We start from the raw sequence: 23909 nt of genomic DNA, 5'->3' as shown, positions 1-23909 counted from the left end.
TCCCTATCTTCATGGGGTCAGCAGGAGCGAGCAAAATGTTTGAGAAAACCAGGCGAAACACCTTTCTATTTGTGCTATCTCATTATAACTCACCTCTCTTCCTATCTTATTTCTCTCTAGACCTTGCCCCTCGGGTTGGCACCTTTCTTACCAGCCTACATTTAAAACTGCGCAAAAGGCTTCTAAAAACAAGCATTGGCATAGCCAATAGGTCTCGCCTGTGAGAAGTTGGCCTGGTATATTATGTTCCCTATTCTAGTTAGCACCTTGCACCAGTCCAAACAACTCTTACGGTGATGGTTGTAAAGTCAACCTTATAGACCAGCTATCCTAGTGGTAGCATGGACAAAGCAGTCTTAGGCTAACACTTCAGAGAGCATGTGAAGCCAATTGTTTTACCAAAAATAACCCCTTGAATACCAAATGAAAGGACACCACTCAAGGTATATATAAAATATATATGTATTTATTTCTAACACAACCCCTCTGCACTCTTTATGAGGTCAGAGTTCGAGATACAGGACAAGTTACTTAATAAGCATACGTTAAGTTGCACAAATACAATTCTGCCCTAGGGGCCTCCCGAACCATATACTAAAGAAGTGGTATAAGAATCACTTCAGGACAGGTGAATAGGCCCAGGGCCTTGGAAATCGGTGGGGCTACACAGAGTAACCGAAGATTAGGAAGCAGGAGCCCCACAGGATGCGGGTGCAGTGTCTAAACACACACGCGGGTTCCCATAGACTTTCAATGGGAACGTAAAGTTTAGAAACTAGTTGATTTCGGACCTTCCGAGTGGACTACGGGAAAACTCAGTTAAAGTAGGACACTTGGATAGTTATTACCCACGGGAGCACCGGAGTACTCTAGTTACCTCACCCAGGGAAGCCGGGTGCATAGGTGTCAAGTCGTGGCGGGTTTCGTCGTCGAATCCTATGGGGTGCATAGGTGTCAAGTCGTGTCGGGTTTCATCGTCGAATCCTATGGGGAGCTGCAAGAAGATGCTGCAGGCGACCAGGAGGAAGATGTCCGGGTGGATCCTAGGGTGGATCGAGGAAGTGAAGAACCTGAAAGCAGAGGGGACAGAGTCTGGGTCACTAGCCAGTGACCAGGATGGAACTAGGACGGAACCAGGCGATGTCGAGATGCAATCAGGTGAATAAGTGAAGCTTGTCTCTGTAGCCACGTGGACCAGGAGGCATCGACGACGGCCAGGAGCTGGATACGGACTGTCCCACGAAGGATCTCGCTGTTGGCACTGTCGGCTTCCGGATTGGAGTCAACAAGCCTTGGCAAAGGCAACCCACGCAGGATGTGAAGATCGGCTTCTTGTTCAGATCAGCAAGGTCTGAGGAGATTCCCCTTTACAGGAAAGCAGGAGCAAGCCCAGAGCAACCAGGCAAGCAGCGTTGATTCAACGTGATGTCTTCAGGAGGGCCACTAGCCAACGAGCTAGCAACCGCGAAGACGCGTCGAGGAGAAATGCAGGCGCAGGCCCCACGCGGCACTCGTGGACTGTGGAGGGCTTACTGCTCGGGGTTTGGGCTTCTCAGGTCCCAATGCACAACTTAGAGGACGCCTCATAAGCGGCACAGCTCGCAAAAAGCAGGTACTGCAGGTTGTCCGGTCCCAATTCTCTCGCGTCTGCCACGGGTCTCAGCTTTGCTGTGGATGTGGGTCGGGGTCAGAGAAGTCTGGAAGTCCAGAGGCTGCGTTGCTAGGTCGTCAGGATCCGCCAGAGCTGGGGCTGGAGTGCCCCAACAACTGGTTTGAACCGGGCTATGCAAGGGGCACCTTGTGTGCCGCAGGCAGTGTCTCATTTCATTCAACCCACCCTGCCCCAATACACAAGAGCCTGTCTGGGGAGGTGCTCACACCTCCCAAGGCAGACAACCTATTGTCCAGGCCTCCCCTGCCGGAGTTTCGTCCAGCAGCAGGAGGTCAGACGCGTGTCTGTGGCAGCAGCATCCATTTTGTGATGCTGAGGCTCTGTTTAACTTTAACTGGGTAAAGCTACAACCACATGTCTTCTCCCTCTAGAAGGGTGGAATGCTACCCCCGCCGCCAGAACTGGTGGGGGGTAGTTCTCCAAAGCATATGACACCTTACACGACATGTTTTGATAAAGCCAAACCAAAGTTAGCAATAACCGCGAGGATTATAATGCACTTAAGAGTATATGGTATGGCTATATCATAGAACAGCTATAAGGACATGGTTCCGAAAGCTTCAGACAGGCTCAGCTCATGCTAGAGCACCATCTCACATAAAACCAAGCACTCTGCCTCTAGGATTGTTAAGGCCTGCCATAGGAGTGACTTATAGGTATATATGTGTCTATATATAATGGTAGGTATAGGAATACTATACCTAAGCAAGGGGTGTTTACACGACCTTGCCCCAGCTGAGGGATCAGCCAGTTGTGTCAGTTTGGATGGCCAACCAGGGGTGGTATAACATATGTTGCAGCTCCTGGTAGGCCTTGGATGCACCTATGCCCTGGGTACCTATGGTACACTATACAGGGGCTCACAAAGGTGACCCAATACCCAATTGGATATGTACCTAAAGTACATGGTATGAATTTAGAGAGAGAACAGCTGGGCTGTGGGTCTGATTAGCAGGCCCACAGCCACACTAGAGTCGAAAAACCAGTGGATCAGAGCAAAAAGTGGGGGTGAACTTAGGAAGCAGACCCTACTCTCCTACATCGCCTTTGGGACCTCATAAGGTTTTAGCCATGCAACAGTTGATGTTATTGCACCAAGGATATTGTGCTGCATAACTAAATACTTACATGGTCCCAAATGCGAGACCTATTGGCTATGCCAATGCTTGTTGCTCTAGCAATAAAGCCACTAGCATGTTTTGTGAGGGAATTGCATACTTATGCCTATGCGGATGACGTGATATTTCCACAAGACTGAAGAGATTCTATCTCCCATCACCCCTGACACTCTTAGCTTCAGCGGATAGTCTTGGCTGCAAATTCATTGGTCCGAGTTACTGCCAGTTACCAACGTTCTCCCTGTAATAGACAGCCCCTGCAGTGGAGACCTATTCAGGTTACTCATAACCAAGATCTAACAAGAAAATATTTTGACCCAGCGCTGGAAAAACAGAAAACTAATATTCACAAACTGATTCGGCTCCCCATGTCTTTGATAGGGAGAATCTCCCTGGTTAAGATGTTAGTGGTATCTAAATTTCTATATTTATTCACAAATATATCAGTCTCTCTACTGCTTCACTTTTTAAACAGCTGCACCAGGTCCTTTACGGCTAGGATGATGCAATGGCCAACCCGAGTACGCTGGGAGGTGTTCACTAGACTGCTACAGGCAGGTGGTCTCGTTCTTCAGGACTTTCAAACATACTATCTAGTTGCACATGCACACTTCTTGAAATCTGAGCTACATCTCAGGTAACAACTGCACAAGTTAAAATTGAGCACGCTATCCCCTCACCCAGTCGATTTTAGGGAGAGTGAGGGCTTGCCTCATACAGCGTGGAATGATCTTGTCGATCTATCATGCCTGATGGGATCTAGCAAAACTACTGGTACTGGATAGGCTGCACTCACCTCTACTACCCCTAGCAGACAATCCATTGTTCCCACCCACTGTGGAAAAAGTAGTGAAGGGACTGGTGCGCACAATGGGACTGACAACAATTGGCGACCTGTTTGAAGACAGCATCTTTCTATCAATGCAAAGCTTCTGTCGACACAAAGGCAGTACATCTCCAGCAGTGCTATGCTACCTTAAACTGCACTCTGCAGCCACAGCAGGCCTCCCCACATTCTCTGAGGCTTCACCAGAAATGGCTCTTCTCATTGTGTATGTCAGGGCTGACATGGGGCACTCAATATCCTTTTTGCATTCCACACTCTGCTGATACTCTCCCGGAGGCCAAACGCAGGATGAAGGATTCTTTGGGCCCTAACTTCTCAATAAGATTTGGACTAACTGTTGAGCAGAGGGAAAGGATTCACCACTCAACTACAAGCATAAGTTGATACATTTTAAACACCTCCATCAATACTACTACCCTACTGAACATATTGCTAATGTTGGTGCTGGTCAGAGGAGTGCATGTGCAAGGTGTGGCTTAGCAGGTGCAAATTTCCTACAAGTCTTGGAATTGTATGCCTGTTTTAGCAAGGAGTGTTTGAGATTATAGATGAGATCCCCCTCCTTTGGTTGCTTTACTGGGCAACACTTCTGCCTTATCTACTACAATCTGGCGCCTGGCATCCATGGTAATGGTCCTGGCAAAAAGATGAGTGGTTATGGTCTGGATGCAGAGGATGCCACCCACTGTAAAACATTGACGTCTTCAAGATACATCATACTACTAATATATGGCAGAACACCATGCAGAGGAGATACACTCCATGGTCCACCCAAAGGACATTAGGGCGCACTTTCGTTGTTACCTTCTACGATTCACAGAGACCGCCTACTCCCTGCAAGCCAAGGTCTCAACTGAACTGATATCCGGATGTGCTGCATATTTATTTTTACGTGTCAGAGACCTCTCCTCATATGTACTATGTTGACCTTCTCTTTTCTGTCATGTAATCACACCCTATCGTACTTGATATAATAAGACGCAGTGATTTTATTTCTTGTAATACAGTAAACATATAATAATAATTTTAAAAAAAGAATGTCCTTGTCTTGAGCAGAATTTGCTAAGCTGCGTTATATTTCTAATTCTTTAGCAAGGCTCATGATGTGCAACCACATCCTATATGAAAATGAGGAATTGCAGTTTTGCGAAATGTTTTTGATGGACAATTTTGCAAGGGTGAGTAAGTACCCTTTATAGAGCGTAGTCACAGAGTCAACTGCTTCAAAGCACTGATTGGATGCAGCATCTTCTCCATCTGCCACACAAACAAATTCCACAAAGTGAAGTGTGTCACAGTGCGCTTAAGTCAGCAGGGCAAGTATACCTGCTACTGCCTCTCAAGCTAAGTCTCGCTCACTGGCACGTGATACAATATCTTACCCCTGAGATCCATATCCTCCTTTTGAGTGAACCTTCTTTACCCTCTCCAGATATTCCATGGGGAAGTCTGAGGCCTCGGCTGGATCTGGGTGTGAAGGAAATTGTGGTTACTGCAGTGTACTCCACTCTGGTGTAATCCAAAGAGAATTCCCTGGGAGTTTGTGGAACTCCCCTAGACAAACCCCCAGGATGTGCATCTAGAAACCAAGCTAACACCAAGGAAAGTCTCACCAAGAATGAAAAAGGTATCGTGCTGATCCCGGGCAGGATGCTGCTGAGGCTGGAACAGTGCATCAAAATTCCAGAATGAGCTCTCAATGAAGTTATTGGTAGGCATCTCTGTGAAGCTAGAAAAATAACATAAAAGCAATGGCAGACAAAGATTAGAAGAAAGAACTTCATACACAGGGAACTGTTAATGAGCAAAAGCGTGATGAGTGGATTTGGAGGGTTCTACTAATTGTTAAGACTTCTGTCTGATAAACCCTAACTCCCAGTGCCCAGCCACAATTTTTTACTGGCAGAGGGTGTTCAGCGGCAAACAGACAGTGGTAAAAGTAAAAAAGTAAAGTCCACATTTGTAAAGCGCACAATCACCCGTAAGGGCGCTGACACCTCTACAAGGAGAGAAGTAAGTCTGTGCTACAGGATAAAGGGGAATAAATCAAAACCAAGCAAAAAAAACGCATAACATTTTGCTTCTCTAATACAATTGTATAAGCAGGGCTCAGGCAACACTGTGTACTTTGCCACCCAGCTGGGCTCTGCAGACTAAAGTGCAAAGTATCTAACTGATCATGCAACTGCAATGGATGGGAAGAAATAAAGTTTCCAATGTATTGCAACCCCTTACCCCATTTCCAGAAAGATTTGCCGGAACTGGGTGCGGACTTTCAGCAGGGGGTGGAGGTGACCACACTCTGGCATGACTCCCAGGGCATCAAAGTTATACGACTTGAACTTCTTATCACGCCAGGAGCCACTGCGGAGGAAAGCAATGCAGAAGAGTATGGTTCAGCAGGGTGCTGTACAGAGTATTCCCCAATAAGAGTGTCAAAATCTCCATTGGCCACTTGATCTTCCAACTCTCACCCTTTGCACTGGCTGTATACCTTCTTAACCTGTAAAATAATGAGTACTCCACCAACCTATTCAGCACCTACTAAACAGACCCACATTCCTCTAAATGTCAGAAGCATTAAAAATCAGAACCTGAGGCCAAACGGCTGGGACAGAAAAGGCACCACCGCTACCATGCCCCAGGAGCCCTGAAAACTTTAGGGCACTTTTCTAAAGACAGACGTTCAATGTTCCTAATGCCCTTTGAGTTGTATCCCAATGCCTGGGGAACATGTTTGCATTTTCCTGACTGCCATGGTGGACCGAGAAAGTGGGCAAACGTGGCATAAGAGAAGCCAACCTCGACAATGGCGAAAGGGTTTTCATGCCAGTAGAGCTAGCAATGGCTCTCCAGTCTGGAATCTCACCATTACTCCAACCCCTAAATGAGGTAGGAGATGCTAAAGGTGGGTAGCTGGGATATTACCAATTTTTTGCCAGATGCCCTGTTCACACGTCCCATAAAATGAACTCTTGAATCTCTTAATTACATACATTACCCTGGTTGCAAATATTTACTGAGATTACTAGCACACGCTCAACTTTCCCTACACCATTGGAATGATAAACCTTGGCCAAGTCCACAGCGTGAGAAAAAAGGCCAAACAATAAATGTGATTAGATTTACAAAAAAGGTCCACATGGGCCAATGAGATTGCTACATTTCCTAGACAGGGTAAGTATGGATTAATAAAAGTGCTTCAATTTATAGAAACAGTGAGTAATGGCCACTGACAAGCTATATGTTCAAATAAAAAAAAATTTAAGCTAGTCATTGAAAGGGTGCAGTTCTCAGAAAACGTCAGGGTTAGCACAGTATTACAGTTCTTTAAAGAGGTCAGGAGTCGACAATGCAAGGGTTACTTTTTTTAATAGAAACAATATTGCTAGCCAAAGAAAGATTTTGCTTTCTTAAGCAGTAGAGCAGGCCAATGAAAAGGCTAAATTTCATAGAAATGTTGGCAATCGTACTGACCATGTATTGGGGGGTGGGGGGGCGATAAAAGCTCTTTTCTACAATGAAATCCTAAATGATGTGTGAATGGTGTCAGTTACCTCACCCGTTAATTCTGAAAGTTTCCGAGATTGGCTCTTGAATAGTCTCACCTGCTTATCATCTCTGGAGTGAGGTCAGTCTCTTGCTTGGCTACAGTGGTGCTGAAGGCACTGCCCTTCCGGATCCAATATGTCTTGATGGTCCTAGTAAGATATAGCGGGCAGAGAGAACTCAGAAAGCAAATTCAAGAGAACAAATTGGAAAATATTCACATAGTCCAGAGACAGCATAAAAGTAAATAAAAATGTGTCAACACAATGTTGCCTTGGAACAGGAAAGAAGATAAAAGACACAGGCTAACCGAAAACTGAGGTATAGACCAAGGCGAAAGCATACAGTGCTTTGTGACAAATGGGATCCCTCAGCATGAAATCACTGGCAACAAAACCTATCAGCTCATTAACACATCCAGGTAGCCTGCTAATGCACTTTAGAGGGTTGTGTGAGGGAAACACACATGCGTTTACCACGCATGCAGGTTCCACGTGGTCTTAACCACGTATATGCCTTTACAATGAAATGTGTGTTGTTAAGGCATGTATGGCAAAGACATATGCGTGGTTAAGACTTTTAAGGCAAATGCTACCCCCAACCCCTGCCCCGAGACCTAAAACTACCCCCTCCCTCCTGAAAAACAACCCCCCTCGAGCCCTGAAAACTTCCCTACCCCCAGCCCTAAAAATTATCCAGATGCCTGCCCACCACCCTGACCCCTAAATAGGCCACACAAACCCCTGAAGACCTAAAACCACCCCTGTGCCCTAAAAACTTCCCTGATCCACCAGCCCTAAAAAATAGCCCAAGCCTTAAAAACTATCCCCACCGCCTCAAACACCGGCCCCAGCCCCACTTACCTCCCCGTGTCCTGCCTCCTCTCCCAATCCTTCCTGCTTCCACCCCTTCTAGGCAGCAGTTAGACCGCGCACTGCCTTAACTACGTATATGCATGGTTATTGCAAGCGTGGTAGCACGCACGATGTTGGAACACTAGTGGCTCTGCCCACGTAGTTCCGACCGTTTCCCACTTTGGAGCCTCAATGTAAGTATGTTTCATTTCAGTATGTGGCACTAATATTTATTGGAAAGTACAAAGGGTTCAGACATCAAAGCCCCCAGAGCTAGATGTGCATTTCAGAAGACCTCTCCACTCGTCCACTAATTCACCCTTTGAGGGGATTCTTACCCCACCATTCACTAACTTAGCTGCAATCAAGCCTTTCAGTGGGCCTGGCATTAGGTTTTCTTGTTCAGTGCAAACTCTAAATTGAAGTGCATCTTACGTCTAGTTTTATGTTCCCATAAAAGGTCCAGATTGATATCTCTGGTGCGCAAGCCCCTGAGCAGCCAAGCAGGTTTCCTGCATGGTACACACCACCACCTGCTTTAATACAAATGCAGGACCTCAGCACAAGTGGTCAATTGTAAGAAAGATCCAGGCACCTTTGTCTACATGTAGGAGCATCCTCGCACACATCCTAAATTAAGTACAGTAACTTGAATAAGAAACTTATTGTACAATTTCCGAGATGAGGGACTGTACTACTACCAAAGTATGAGCACAAATGTTAAGCAAGTTAGTATAAAGATAAATAAACAATCTACTTTATTAGAGGACTAGCAGTACCCAGCCATACGTTGCTGTGGCTCAGTCTGGTTAAATGGAAGAGAAAGGAAAGAGTCAATCAATCAATCATGCCATTTGTATAGCGCACTACTCACCCGGGAGGGTCTCAAGGCGCTTGGGGGGAGGGGTATGCTACTGCTCGAACAGCCAGGTCTTGAGTTGTTTCCTGAAGGCGAGATGGTCCTGGGTCAGCCGAAGGTGGATGGGGAGGGAGTTCCAAGTCTTGGCAGCCAGGTAAGAGAAGGATCTTCCTCCGGCGGTGGCTCTTCGGATGCGTGGTACGGCTGCGAGGGCGAGGCTGGTGGACCGTAGCTGGCGGGTGGGCGTGTAGAAGGTCAGGCGGTCGTCGAGGTACTTGGGGCCCAGGTCGTGGAGAGACTTGTGTGCGTGGGTGAGGAGCCGGAACGTGATCCTCTTGTCGACGGGGAGCCAGTGCAGGTTCCTCAGGTGGCTGGAGATGTGGCTGCGTCGGGGGACATCCAGGATGAGTCGGGCGGAGGCGTTCTGGATGCGCTGGAGTCTTTTCTGTAGCTTGGCTGTGGTCCCGGCGTAGAGGGCGTTTCCGTAGTCCAGTCGGCTGGTGACGAGTGCCTGGGTGACAGTCTTCCTGGTCTCGGTCGGGATCCAGTGGAAGATCTTGCGAAGCATACGCAGGGTGTTGAAGCACGATGAGGAGACGGCGTTGACTTGTCTCGTCATCGAGAGGTGAGGCGTCCAGGATGAATCCCAGGTTGCGTGCGTGGTCAGTTGGCTTGGGTGCGGTGCCCAGGGCTGGGGGCCACCAGGAGTCGTCCCAGGCGGAGGGCGAAGATCACAGGATGAGGACTTCCGTCTTGTCCGAGTTCAGTTTCAGGCGGCTGTCCTTCATCCACTCGGCGACGTCTTTCATCCCTTCGTGTAGGCAGGTTCTGGCGGTGTCGGGGTCTCTGGTGAGGGAGAGGATCAGCTGGGTGTCGTCGGTGTAAGAGATGATGTTGAGGTTGTGCTGGCGTGCGATGGCTGCGAGAGGTTTCATGTAGATGTTGAAGAGGGTGGGGCTGAGTGAAGATACTTGCGGGACGCCGCAGATGACTTCGGTGGCCTCGGAGCGAAACGGGGGGAGGCGGACTCTTTGTGTTCTTCCGGCGAGGAACGAGATGATCCACTCCAGTGCCTTCTCTTGGATACCGATGTTGCTGAGGCGCTGGACTAGGGTGCGGTGGCAGACCGTGTCGAACGCAGCGGAGAGGTCCAGGAGGATGAGGGCCACTGTTTCCCCCTTGTCGAGCAGGGTCCGGATGTCGTCGGTGGCTGCGATGAGGGCGGTCTCGGTGCTGTGGTTGGCTCTGAAGCTGGACTGCGAGGGGTCGAGGGATCCGTTCGTCTCGAGGAAGGCGGTCAGCTGTCTGTTGACGATCTTCTCGATGACTTTAGCAGGAAAAGGGAGGAGCGAGATGGGGCGGAAGTTTTTGAGATCGGTGGGGTCCGCTGTAGGTTTCTTCAGGAGGGCGCTGATCTCGGCGTGCTTCCAGCTCTCCGGGAAGGTGGCGGTGTTGAAGGAGGCGTTGATGATGTTCCGGAGTTGGGGTGCGATGGTGGAGTCGGCCTTGTTGAAGACGTGGTGTGGGCAGGGGTCTGTCGGTGATCCGGAGTGGATGGTGTTCATCGTGTGTGCTGTGTCTTCGGTGGTCACCGTGGTCCAGGTGCGAAGGGTGGCGGTGGGGGGCGTTGGTTCGACGGTTGGGTGCGTGGGTGGGGCGCCGAAGCTGTTGTGGATGTCGGCGATCTTGCGGTGGAAGAACGAGGCGAGGGAGTCGCAGAGGTCTTGTGACGGAGTGATGTCGTTGCGCATGTTTCAAATATGTTTAATTTGTCAATGCTTGTGGGTATACAATATATTTTTGTGACTATTGTCTATGCGTCCTTTGTAGTTGTTGCGCAGCATCTCTATGCATCCTTTCTTAATGTTGCAAAGTGAAGCAACTCCTCCCCCCTCCCTCCACCCACTTCCCGGTCTGCCATCCTGACACCAACTGTCCATCCTAATATATGTGGACTATTGTCTCTATGCGTCCACTTCCCGGTCTGCCATCCTGACACCAACTGTCCATCCTAAAATATGTAGACTATTGTCTCTATGTGTCCCTTGTAGTTGTTGCGCAGCATCTCTATGCGTCCTTTCTTAATGTTGCAAAGTGAACCAACTCCCCCCCCTCCCTCCACCCACCCACTTCCCGGTCTGCCATCCTGACACCAACTGTCCATCCTAATATATGTAGACTATTGTCTCTATGCGTCCCTTGTAGTTGTTGCGCAGCATCTCTATGCGTCCTTTCTTAATGTTGCAAAGTGAACCAACTCCTCCCCCCGCCCTCCACCCACTTCCCGGTCTGCCATCCTGATAGCTGTACCCGGCCATGCGTTGCTATGGCTCCGTCTGGTTAAATAGAAAAGGAAGAAATCGCCGTGCATCCTCAAGTCTGGCTGCACGTCGCTCTGCTGCTTCCTCGGGACGTATTTTAGCCATTCTTTGCCTGTTTCGCTCGTTAGTTGATGCCCGTTCTTCCTTAGTTTAATTTGCAATTAGTCGTCGCACTGCTTCCGCTCTGCGAGTTGGGCGACCTAAGTTTGATCTTCTGCGAGGCATTTCGAATCCAATGTTGTGTATTTAAAAACGCGCGTATTCGAATTCAACGTAACTTTTGGAGATTTAAGATTTTGAACCAACAAACATTTACATTTTTGTCTGTTCAGGCTTTTGATTGAAAACACGCGCGTATTTGACATGCGCGTATTCGAATCGACCGTTGTGTATATAAAAACACACGCGTATTCGAATCCAACGTTGTATGAAAAATTCAAAGCAATCGGTGAAGAACTTTCGGAGATTTGCGATTTTGAACAAACAAACATTTTTATTTATATAGAAGAAAGATAAGCATCCGAGTTTTAATAATAGGAATACCTCTACAATTATTTGTCAGTGGCGAGAGGTGCAACATCTGTCTTTTTCACACCTTGCAGCATCTTAAGCTGGCCAGTTGATTAAGCTCCTTGCATTGCCCACCAGAACTAATTTCCCATACTACCTACAAAACAAACTTACCATCACAGCAACATTTGTGTTCTGCATACACTGCCAAATGAAATAATGTCATCAAATGTTCCTCTTGTGCCAACTCTACAAACTGGCCACCAAAGCCAGCTATGCACACAGTCTACAAGCACAACCACACCACACTGCTCACCCGTAGTTATTTCTCATGCAGTCCACCCATGCTAACTTCTCACAGCATCTACACGTAGCAGTGGGTGATGCCCAGTGACACCTCATCGGACCAGTGTAGACTCTTTACGTACACTACCCATAAGTCCCAGCTCTTCACAATCTCCCACAGCACAGCTCCTAAAGTTCTTTGCCTACAGCATTAGTAAGCACAGTTATGGAGTTGGGGTAGATGAGGCGTTGGTACTGGATCTTCCCTACTGTTTGTTATAGTACATTTCTACAATTTATTATGCCAGGTTATTACATTTTTACTGTTCAGTGGTTCCCTGAGATACATACTGTGACTAGCTCATGTTTGCTGTGTTTGACTAAGGAAAGAAGAGTGATGCAACAAAGCCTTGTTATTTGGCAAAAACGGTTTCTCAAATATTACTTACACAGTGGAATGTTTGGCGAGTTTGGTCTTCTAAGACAACATCTATGCTGTCCCTCTTGGTACAATGCACCTAAACCCAGAAAGATGCCTCACTGTGAAGGGTGGCTCCAGGTAATGTGGACAGAAGGGTTCTGGGCCACATAACACAAAGGACATTGATTTCAGTTGTTTATGGGTTTGCAGCGGTTAGGCCCTTGAATGCGCTAAGATCCCAAATTCTTAACAGTGATCATTTAGGAATGATCTGTTAGGAAGGATTAGTGTTAACAAACATGAATGCAAAATGCTGCAGCGGGGGAGGTGGGGGTTGTCCCACGCTTGAGAACAATCCGCGTGCTCCAGGCAATATCCAAACACCTTCAATCTGCCTGACTCGACAAGTGCATCTACAAGAAAGTCCAAACACACCACAAACACAACACTGCACCCCTCTTGCTGCAATCCACAGAGCATGCTGCAACTTGAAAAGAACAGACAATCTGCAGGCCAAAGACAATTGCAAATATCCATACTGATACAATGAAGTATTCCTTGAGCCCCCTCCATCATCGAAAAATAACCAGAAAGTGAATCAGTTCACAGTGGGGCGTTTAAAAATACCACCGAATTATATATTAAAACTGTTTTTGAGAAATAGTCAGATGTGCAAGGTTCTTATGCACAACAGTGTTACTCACACTTCGCTTAGGAGCTTGCGTTTCTTCAACTCATTCTTCTCTTTCTCATCCAGGATCTCCGCCTTGCCTTGCAGTACAAGGAGCAGCTTCTCCTTTACTGAATCATCCACACTGTCAACCTACAGGTAGAGAGCGGTGAGGCAAATGAGAAGAGAAAATATGAAAACAAATATTTACAACTCCAATGGGCTGGACCTTGCCCACCCTTTCTCCAACGCCCAGTTATCGGCAGGACTTATCCGTCCTGGGCTTTAGAGAGAGGGTCCGCTAAGCATATACTCTGGAGTACATATTACTTGTACTGACTTCTTTCTGTTTCTCATTTTGGAGTCAGTAAAGCGTCCTCACTGATGGATCAGAACAAGAGCGTGCCAGTAAATACGTAGCACATGCCCATGACCCCAAACAGTACTGACCATCCATCTTCTCAGACAGTAATATGCCAGTGTACCCCCTACCTCCAATTATTGCAACATGCAACAATGAACAGAGCAATATTAAGCATCAATCATAACAGACAGTATATCAATCAGCGGTACGAAGCAGTCTATGCATCATTGTTTGTCTCAGTGGTACCAAATAAAAAGCTAATCAATTACGTAGTAGTAAATATGGCCGCACACAGTTTCAAGTATTACTGGTCCAATGTAGTAACAATCATTAATGGCTCCAAACAGAAAAGATAATACTCTGCGTGCTGCTCCTGCCTTCCCCACGGTGGCAAGCTAACTCACAACAAACATCTGTGGGAAGACACAAACTTTGCCTTAAGAGCAAAATGGAAGCAACAAATTTCCAAAGATTACATACAAACCCAATCTCACACGACATCCACACTGACAGCTTTGGCATACAACATTTTTGAACAGTTAGTCTGTCCATTGTGCCTTAAAGAGGTTTGTAGACCAGTGCGTTTGTTTATTACAGCAAAGTGCAGTTTTTTCATTTTGTCTACATAATTCAAATATTTGGTGGACTTACATGCATCAAACCCAGTAAATGAAAGGAGAATTAAGTGTTATTGTATAATGAATTCACAAAGGTTTGCGAAGGAGGGTAACAGGTGACCCTATTGGGAGGATGACACATGGAGCGCACTCACCGCCCTGAAGATCCGTGGTCCGCCTGCTGCGTTCTTATCCAAACGTATCCACTTATTAGACATGGCCTTGCTAAAGCCAACCTTTCCACTTGGCAGTTTCTAAATCCCAGGGTGTATGGAGGGGGTGAAAGGAAGAAATTAAAATATTTTAGACGGTTTATATTAATAGAGTTAGTTAGTAGCACAGACAAATGACACAATGTCCAACCACTTTATGTTAGCAAACTTGTCCAGCAAAGTGTTAAACAGGAAACAACCTTCACCCCAAACAGCACAGAGATACTCCTCCGGGAGAGAGTCATGTGCTATACCAAAATAAATAAAATAAGTACAGAACAACAAAGAATACTGTTTTTGTCCTTTCAACAAAACCTACATCAAGTGGTATAAAGGCTTTGAGTTTTTCATGGAACCTGTTTCAGTTTCACTGCATCTCGCTTCAGCATTTGTCTAGTGCCTGCTGTGCCTGGAAGGGTGTTATTCTGCAGCAAATCTTCAGTTTTTACCAAAGCTTCACAACAAAAAAAAGATGTTTTCTCAATGGTCCCATTTATTTTATCAGATCAAGTGCATCATCAAGACGGTGACTAGCAATTACACCACCACCTTTACAGAAAATAAGTGTAGGAGCCAGCTGATTATATTACGCTAACCTTCGCCAAAAGTTCTCATCTTGACTGAAGCTCATTTTCTCTGCTGTTGTAGTCTTCCGAGATTTCTATTCAGTGTAACAGTCTGCGCTACGTCATTTAGCCTTGCAATTGAGAATATAATTTTTCATAAAAATACTAACTTCCTTAGTGCTGCTTTGTTGCATTTCCCATCCGTGCAAACCTAACACAAGAGACCAACATAACTCCATGCCCAACTCCAGATAGAGGGAGGAAAATCTAGAAAAATGTGGCAGGACTAACACCTAATCATAAGGCAGTTTTCCTAGGTAAGACCCTAGGATCACACTGCTTTTGTTTTTATAGTAGCAACACAAAAAAAATGATGGACGGAATGCCGGACAATGTCAAACATTCACCCCCAGTCACAGATCTGGGTTAAATCCATTGTTCTTTTGCTCCCTTTGTCATCAGAGTTTGGACATAGCCATATGCAAATCATTCTTGAACCTGTTCCCCCTGCGACTAGTCCAGCCTGAACTACCAGGCCAGGTCCTCCCTGGAACAGAAACATGAATCCTGAGGCCAGTTTCGGGGTATCACTCATCAGGCAGGCTAGCTTGAATACAGAAGCACAGTGAGCACAGGAACCACGACTGGAAATATCCTTCCCACTCAGGGCGACTATGGCATCACCCAAAAAAAAATTATGGATGGAATGCTGTACATTTTCTAACATTCACCCAAAGTCACAGATATGGATTTAATCCATCGTTTTTTGCTCATAATAAATGGGTCCAAACTGGTGTGGCATGGTGAGCAAAGGAAATGATGGATTTAGGCCCAGATCTCAGACTGGAGGTGATTATTTGACATTGTTCAGCATTCCGTCCATCAATTGTGTTTTTTTTGCATTTGTTTTTTTATAGTGCATATATTAAATTAGCAATTAAATTAGCACTCACATATATGTTGAGACATTCTTTATAGAGATCGGAAAGCATTATCTGCATTTCGGTAGGGCTGCGCTAACTAATTTTCAACTATATTATATGAAAGATTTTAGACTTTTCCAAGTTGGGCTCAAAGGAGAGTCATGTTCCCCTTTAAAAGTACTCCATATCAGATAATGGTAAGCACTTTCCTGTGTTTGAGTCTAACTCTGGAAATGCAAACTACAATTTAGAATATCGAAATGTCTGTGGCCTTGGTTTAATACAGAGTACTCATAAGCCCTTGTTAGGTGAATGAAAAAGAAAGTGTTTGTGTTCTGCTGCGGCTCAGAGTGGGAAATCAGTAAGTGGACCTTCCTGAGCTTCTGCCTCGGAGTAGCCTAATTATTGGAATCTCTCAAGATCTTATTTTACAAGTTGTCCAGGGTAAGAAGAGTCAGGGACAAACACAATGGTGTGTATGATAATATTGAACTAGTACCTTCAAAGTCTTTTGGTCTAAGACAAGTGTGCCAAACCATTCAGAGTAAGGATAGTAAAGCCAGACAGATGTAAGAAACCAATGGCTGTCTATATTGAAAGCTCCGTTGACTTCAATAAGTCCTATGTTTGTTTCTAAATCAAAAAAGATCAGATGGCAATAAAGCCTTCATTAATGCCCTTCTTTAATTTCTTGGAATGAAAATTAAGTGCTATTGGAAAGAAGCCTGTGCCTTCCAAACGTTATGTGACATAGAAACAAAAAGAGGACATGGTGAAGGTGAAGAAAACTTCAAAACAAATAGCCTTTAAATTCTAGGCAAGCCCAGGGTGCATTAATGAGAAAGGTGGGGGAAATGAGTAGGAGGCACAGCAGAAAAGCAAAGGTGTAGGAGGAAGAATCAAAAGGTTTGGCGAGCGGAAGAAATGGAAGTATGAGCTACACGAGAGGCTATAGGTCTATTTGATAGCTGCACTGTCAAAATCCACACCAAGATGAAATGGGTTGGCGGTGAATAGTTTTCTAGAAAAAGGAAGGTTTCTAGGAGGGGAGAAGGCATGTTAAATAGTGAGGGGGTGGGCACCTAAGAGAAGGGAAGGGTTAAATGTATTCAGGACAGAGTGAGGAGGGGCAGGCTACCACTTGATAGAGAAAGAAGCTCATGGATGTAACGTCTCAATTCCTTACCATCAGTTCACTCTGAGCCATGCCCTCGGCAGGAATACTCTGAAATACACGAACTTCATGACTTCCTTCATCAGCAATTTCCTTCCCTTCGGCCGTCAGCTCCCAGTGCTTGGTGGAGCGCTGCTCAGCATCGATAATCTGTAGCAGGGAAATAGGTAAATACAGAGAAGGACTGCTGCACATCACCCTTCCCATGTTCTCTTCAGTTACCTCCACTCCCTGTCACTATTCAGAAACCTTTGCTTCCTATTTTCCTCAGAATACTTCTTCTCAACCAGACCTCTCCCCCTCATGTAAAGGATTACAGCACGATAATTGTTTCCAAAGTAAAAATGTGAAATACATTAAATACTAGTCTATCCGGCATTTGTCTCAGATTCCAAACAATTATAATTTTTCTGCATATTGTGTCGAAGTAAGAACCCTGAATGCCTTTTCAAGATGGACACTATGGAAGAAAAGTAGCTCAGTCCCTACTTCACATGGTCACATAGGTTAAGGATTCCATCCTCTGGCTTTGCGTTGATTAGCGTCAGTCTATTTCTAGCATGTGGTCACTAAATTGGCATTTGGTGAGATTCAAACTGTTTTAGGACTAACATTTCTTCCCAGCGATTGTAGGAGTCGGGCTTCATGCGCGATAATATTTCTGCAGCTGCCGATTCCAGTGCCTTGTGTGCTGCTTCTGTTTAGCCTGTAATAAATATATGAGGAACCCTTACTCCTTTTTATGGTTTCCTATGGAAGGATAATGTGAGGATCAACATGAATTGGCTGGATGTCAGATAGTTGATGGACTTTCTGGAGAGTTGAACTATTTGGTCTTTCAGTGGCTGGTAGTTACAGGCATTTGGGTGTATTTCATAGACATGGCAGCAAAATATAATCATGAAGATTACGGTATGAAGAAACCCACCCCAGTTCTAACCTGCGCTTTGGCAGTTTCGGTGCACATAGAACATATTTGTAAAACTAGAGGTGTAGAGTTTCTGTACATCGTTTGTCCCATTCAGGTTACTCATCGGTTGGTGTAAAACCGCAAACTGCATACCCATAAAGAACGATAGGGAGAAGACTTGTGTTCCCTAAGCAGATCTCCCGCCCCTCCCTCTTTCCATTCAGGCTTCAAATTAATATTCAGATCACTCCGTACCAGTAACTGTTTGCTGCAAATCGCTTCTCGTTTTATTAAAACCAAATTCCCTCTACCATGCTGGCCCATGCTTTACTCACGTACATAACTTTCTTCTCTTCTGTGGCCTCCAACCATCAGATTGTTCACTCTCTCCCCTCAAGACCCATGCTTCCTTAGTCCTCTCTTACTCCACCCTGACTCACCTCTGCTGCAGAGATTTCACTTTAGGCATTGTAATATGTGGGTATGTATGTGATGTGTAGCATTGCACTTTGTTAGGCGTATTTAATAAAGTTGAGTTCTTCTTAGAATGTATTAGGTCACTGTTTATAGAGGTTCTAGATTGTTAGGAGATCTTACTCGTTGACTGCCCTGCTGCCAAGGAGAGCTGTTGTGGGTCTAGCGTATTGGAATAAACATTGTGGATTACTTCTTCGTCTGGATTATTTCCTGTACCATCCTAGCGACATCTTTTGGCGAAGATTTCACCTCTTACGGACTCACCAACCACATAGATCACTTTTTCCACCGTTTTGAAGTTGCAGAGGAGTACTCTACCTTTGCGAGACGCCTGGACACGTAATGATTGGTCAATTGTCTTTACGTTCCCTCCTTAAGACCGTTTTAATGGATACAAACATTATTTTTATTATTGACTAATTTTATGAACTTGGGTCTTACCGGGTTGTCCGTTGGCTATCAACCGTTAATTGAATTCCTGCGTACATGCTGAATTCTACAGTTCTGTAGCCGTATCCATGGATGCCGGGAGTTTGAGACGTCTTCTTGACTGACTTCTTCTTTCCTGCAGTACTTCCATCGCCCGTCGAAATTACATGACTCACGCATCGGCTGTCGACACCATGTCGTCCACACAATTGGTGGCCTTCTTGGAACGTTGGGCTGCCTCTACGTCATTCTTATAAGACGCATCTCTGTGATCGGCTTAGTTGGTTCCAAACGTGTGCCTATCAGCCTATTCTTACACCAATTGTCTACACGTCTTTCTTTAAGGCGTTTCTCCGTGATAGGCACAATTTTGGATACACCTCAGCCTATCCTTCAACGTGCATATTTTCATAGCAACTGCTGATCTTGAAGCGTTTCTTTGCGACACCCCTCTTCATGTATGCTTGTCTCTACGATTGTGTCTGTGACAGGCACATGCTTTATCTCCTGCTTGACACCTGTTTCCCGTGACAGGCACACAATGTAATTTTTGTCAAGACTTATTTTACGGTACTTTTTCAATATTGTTTTGTTTTATGTACAAGACTTATTAATATTTGTATTCTTGCTTGTGGAAACAGTCTGATTGTCTTCCTGATTGTATATTTAAATATGTCTTCTCCTAATAATGTGATGTAACCTCCACTATTTCTACAAAACCCTGGTAAACCGCTCACTTCATAGCATAAGTGGTATAGAGTTTTTGATAATTATCTGGAAGCTATTGATGCAACTAAATATTCGGCGTCTAGGAAAAGAGCTTTATTATTTAACCATCCAGGAAGTGCAGGACAACAAGTTTTTGATAATCTTCCTGTTGTTGCAGCACCAGCTGGAGATGAGAATTGGAATGTGTTTTCTGAATCATTAGCATGAATGGGTAAACATTACATTGATGAACCATCTGTTATAGTTGAAAGACATGTTTTCTTTAAGCGTAATCAGATGCAGGAAGAGTCAATTGAAGATTGTTTCGCAGTTTTAAGAGTCTTGGCATCAAAGTGTGAGTTTGGTACTGACTTGGATACTTCGTTATGAGACCAATTAGTATTTAATTGTTTTAACAAGAAGATTCAAGAGCGCATTTTAAAAATCAGTTTTTAGAGGAGGTGATGGTTATTGAGCAAAGCACTGAACGCTCTGTAGTTTCTTCCAAAATTTTAACACAAGCTTGTGCTAACAAATCTTTAAAGAATACTAATGTTATGCAACTAGCTTCTTCAATTAATTTTAATGATTCAGACATGAATGCTGTTTCACTTAAGACCAAAACTAAAACATTTGGGGGAAAAATGTTAACAGGACCAATGTTCCCTCTAATTTTTTCTCTCCAAGCGCGGCACTGGAAGGTCTGTATGCGCTGCAGCCAAGGCTACGTGCGCCAGTAACTCGACCGTGCTTGTGGTTGCAGCAACACATATCAGTGTTGGTTGTGTGAGTATTCATGTTAATCGCAGTGCCAGTCATATGCTGCAATTACCATGAATACTTTCTCAGAGGCACGCAATATGCCCCGCACAGGGCTGTCCTTAGCGCTGGGGGCGTCCTGTGTGACGAAATGTGTTGGCGCACCCCAATGACCATCCCTGCCAGTGATTCCCTCACTATTACCCTTTGACAGTGCCCCTCAAGGTCTCCATTACCACTCTCTCTGAGATGTATTTAATTTGTTTTATAATGTCTCTCATACCAGTGTAGGGTTTACTTTACATTGCACACATATTAGACGGAGACAATCATTTTTTTTTTTTGCAAACAGATTTTATTGAGTTTTCTAACTATCACAATTATCAATACAACTTTAGATTCATTCGTCTAATTCCTATTATGATATTGCAAAGAAACGCCCCACAGTGGTAAAACATTTATCAATGCCATCTAAAAGCTTTGCCCCATCAGTTTACTACCAGGGCATCCACAGCCGACGTAACAACTCAATAATTACTCATTTGCTTAGCTGTAACTTCACAGTTCCTGTGTATCTATTCAAACTATCCCCCAACTGTTACCCCCCGCCCGTCCCTCCCACCCAGGCGTGTTACATTAGGCCCTTCATTATGCAGCCAGTACAATGGCAGAACACCACTTTTGTCCATGATCTCAGGTATAGTCTCAATGATCAACCTTACCATCAGAGGGGACACGTTAAACATGCATTCGCTGCTTTTGCTAATGTTGCACTGTTGCAGCGAACACTTCCCAGCTGCTCAGCCATCCACTGCCTCACTTTTCAGTTATCAGGACATGGGAGAGGGGGGGGGGGGGGAGACAAGCACGCTCCCAACCATCATTCATGCTGCGGCTGGGCCATCCCGCATGCCAGCTCCCCAGCAAGACCTCCCAATGGCGAATCTCTGCCTCCACACACAGTTCGCTTCTTACCGGGCTGCAGGGAGATGAAACAACAGCTGCCGTCTAATGTATCTGCACTACGGCGCACAGCCAGGAGTCTCCGGTCTCAACTGGGTGCCGCCTTCGACATAGGCCTCTCCGCTACCCAGCTATGAGTGCAGTCCCCGTCTTCGCCTCGCTGTGACGGGTGTGAGGGGTCTACCAGGTCTTCCGCCAACACCTTTCAAAGTGCAGCGTCTCCGCTTCCGGCCCACTCAGCTGAGTATCGTGGGAGATACTCTTGGCCTTGGTAGCTCAGGGTCCAGTCAGAACGTTGAGGGCTAGCTGCTCCTCCCTTCGTCAGCCGCCATCTTATATTGCTCTGGGCCGCTCACTATCAGTTCATAGTCAGACGTTTTTTCTCTGCCACGCAGCCCGCTTAGCTGCAATAATGAGAGCAACCCACTACCAGGACAGACCGCCGTTCAGTAGGCACAAAATATATGTGTCCGTAGCTCAGGATAATCATTTACCGGGGGTATGCCGGTCAAAGCTCCGAAGCCTGCCTTCTCTCACATCGGCAAGAAATGTTACATATGACAGAGGACTGCAAGATATAGGAGTGACATGTCATTCATACTGATAGGCAGTATAGTTTAAGAGTGCTTTGTCTGGAGAAGCACAAATTCAGAATTTAAAATGTAACACCATGGTTAGGATTTCTCTTTAATAAGAAGCACTTTGTGCCCAAATGAACCCTATTTGTAATATTTGGATAATGAATGGCTGGGGAAAAAGAATCATAACGCTCTAATCTATACCTTGCAGTATGCATGAAGTTCTTTGATGACAATTAATAGTTAACTGTTCTATATTAGGAATTTAACTTCTAAACGGCAAGTAACAAAATTACCTCTCTGACATAAGTAGTAACCCGCTAACTAATCTTCATTCTGTGCCCTTTGTGATCTGCATGGTACACGTTCTTTGCAGCAGGCATATTAACCCTCTGCGCTACCTTAAAACTAGAGAAAATTCCCATACCTCTAATACAAGAAGTAACATTACACCTACAACAAGCCAGTACGGTTGGCTTTGTCAATGGTTCTTATTTGTTTATGATAAATAAGCACCAACTACGCCTTTGTTGTATATAACAACGTAAATGCTTCAGTTCTAACATAATGAGATAGAAATAACTAACGAGTCTCTTTGTAGTTACATAATAGGCAGTGAAGGGTGGTTCTGCCTCAGAGTTAGTGAAGGAGGAAATGGCTGAGGGGGCTACGGTATATGTTTGCGTCGTCCACACCGAGAGGTGCTTTGAAGCAGCTCCCAGGCACACTTACCACTATACAAAGGAAACAAATGAAATTAACACATTTGTGGCTTGGCGCCACAAAGCTTCCTGTGATAACTGCCTCAAATCCAACCTCGGTGGCTCTCAAGATATGCACCTCACGTAGGGCCCAAAAACTGCCCCTGTTGACACATCAGGCGTAGAAGCCGTAGTCAAACCATGAAGGCTCCCACCACACGAGCCCGTGAGTCTCTTTTCCACTCCAGAGGGCGTTTAACCTAAAAACACAGGGCAATGTTTGTGGGCAGTTAAAATCTGTTTTGGGGTAGCCTGCCAGCCAGTTTTTCTTTCACTGGTCTTAAAACGTTTTCTTGTCAGAATATTTTACAGAAAGCCAAATGCAGCACAAGTCATGATTGTAGACTTCTGTGCATTTCTTTACTGTAAAGGGCGCGGCTGCGGACAGATTGTGTGCCTTTGTTAAAGTAATCAAGATAATTGCAGCGCATGATGGGCGCTGCGATTAACAAGAATACCTTCACAAAGGCTTACAATCTGCCCAGCAGCCGTGCCCTTTCAACTAAAGAAATGCAGCAAGTGCAGGAGGCACCTGCTGCTGGACTAACCTGCTGATATGCATGCGTCAAATGCCACACTGCGCGCTCGAGAGACTTGTGCGCCCATCCGCGCAGGCTACTGGGAACAATCAACAGGACCATGTTACAGATGTTGATCCAAATACCATATGGGTAACAATACCAATTGTCCTGCACAAGGGAAAAGGTGCAACAGTTGTAAAAATAAATTGGGCACTTTTTTACTGTTTGTAGATCCACAAAAGAGAAAAGTACAGTAAGTCATCTCAGTATAGAAGATGAATCAATATGTGATGCCATGAACAATGTCTTTTTAACTGTTGAAGTTAATGCATTAAGTAATGATTGCAAGAGGTGTAAGGGACCAATTTGTGATGTACGGATTGGATATATTGGCATAAGTGTCATGGCTGAAGTTGCCACAATCTATGAGGGAGGCGCTAGTAATTCCACTGTTGAAACCAGGGAGAGAGAGCAGGGACACAGCCTCTTATAGACCGCTGTCGATGTTAACCACCGACTAAAAAAATACTGAGCAGCATCTTGGCGACCCGATTGTTGCCACACATGACCACACTAGTCCATGACGATGAAGCTGGTTTTATACCAACGCGGAACACGACCGCGAACATCTGGCGATTGGTGCACCTGCTGGAGGACGTTTTGGCTTAGGAGAGGATTATTTACAATGGACGAAGGTGTTGTACACGTCGGCGGTGGCTAGAGTGAGAGTGGGCCCGCTTGTATCATTGTAATATCCGGTGGAAAGAGAGACGAGACAGGGGTGCTCGCTATCCCCATTGCTCTTCGCCTTGGTGGTGGAACCCCTCGCGGTCACGATCCG

At 45.5% G+C, this 23909-nt stretch overlaps 1 protein-coding gene across 2 annotated transcripts in view; it reads right to left on the bottom strand.

Annotated features, from left to right (window-relative positions):
- The window catches only part of FARSA (phenylalanyl-tRNA synthetase subunit alpha), a 111772-nt gene that overhangs the window by 65700 nt on the left and 22163 nt on the right, over window positions 1-23909 (bottom strand). For both annotated transcript variants that reach the window (XM_078684775.1, XM_078684782.1), the window contains exons 2-8: window positions 16975-17112; window positions 14243-14341; window positions 13141-13259; window positions 7246-7338; window positions 5873-6001; window positions 5251-5366; window positions 5020-5104 (exon numbers count right to left, since the gene is read on the bottom strand). In XM_078684775.1, coding sequence (XP_078540901.1) covers window positions 5020-5104; window positions 5251-5366; window positions 5873-6001; window positions 7246-7338; window positions 13141-13259; window positions 14243-14341; window positions 16975-17112 — 779 coding nt within the window. The remainder of the gene's footprint in view (window positions 1-5019; window positions 5105-5250; window positions 5367-5872; window positions 6002-7245; window positions 7339-13140; window positions 13260-14242; window positions 14342-16974; window positions 17113-23909) is intronic.

This window comes from Lissotriton helveticus, chromosome 1_1 (assembly GCF_964261635.1).
Source record: "Lissotriton helveticus chromosome 1_1, aLisHel1.1, whole genome shotgun sequence".
Lineage (NCBI taxonomy): Eukaryota > Metazoa > Chordata > Amphibia > Caudata > Salamandridae > Lissotriton > Lissotriton helveticus.
The sequence above is the reverse complement of the archived record's forward strand: the minus strand, read 5'-3'. Positions and strand labels throughout refer to the sequence as shown.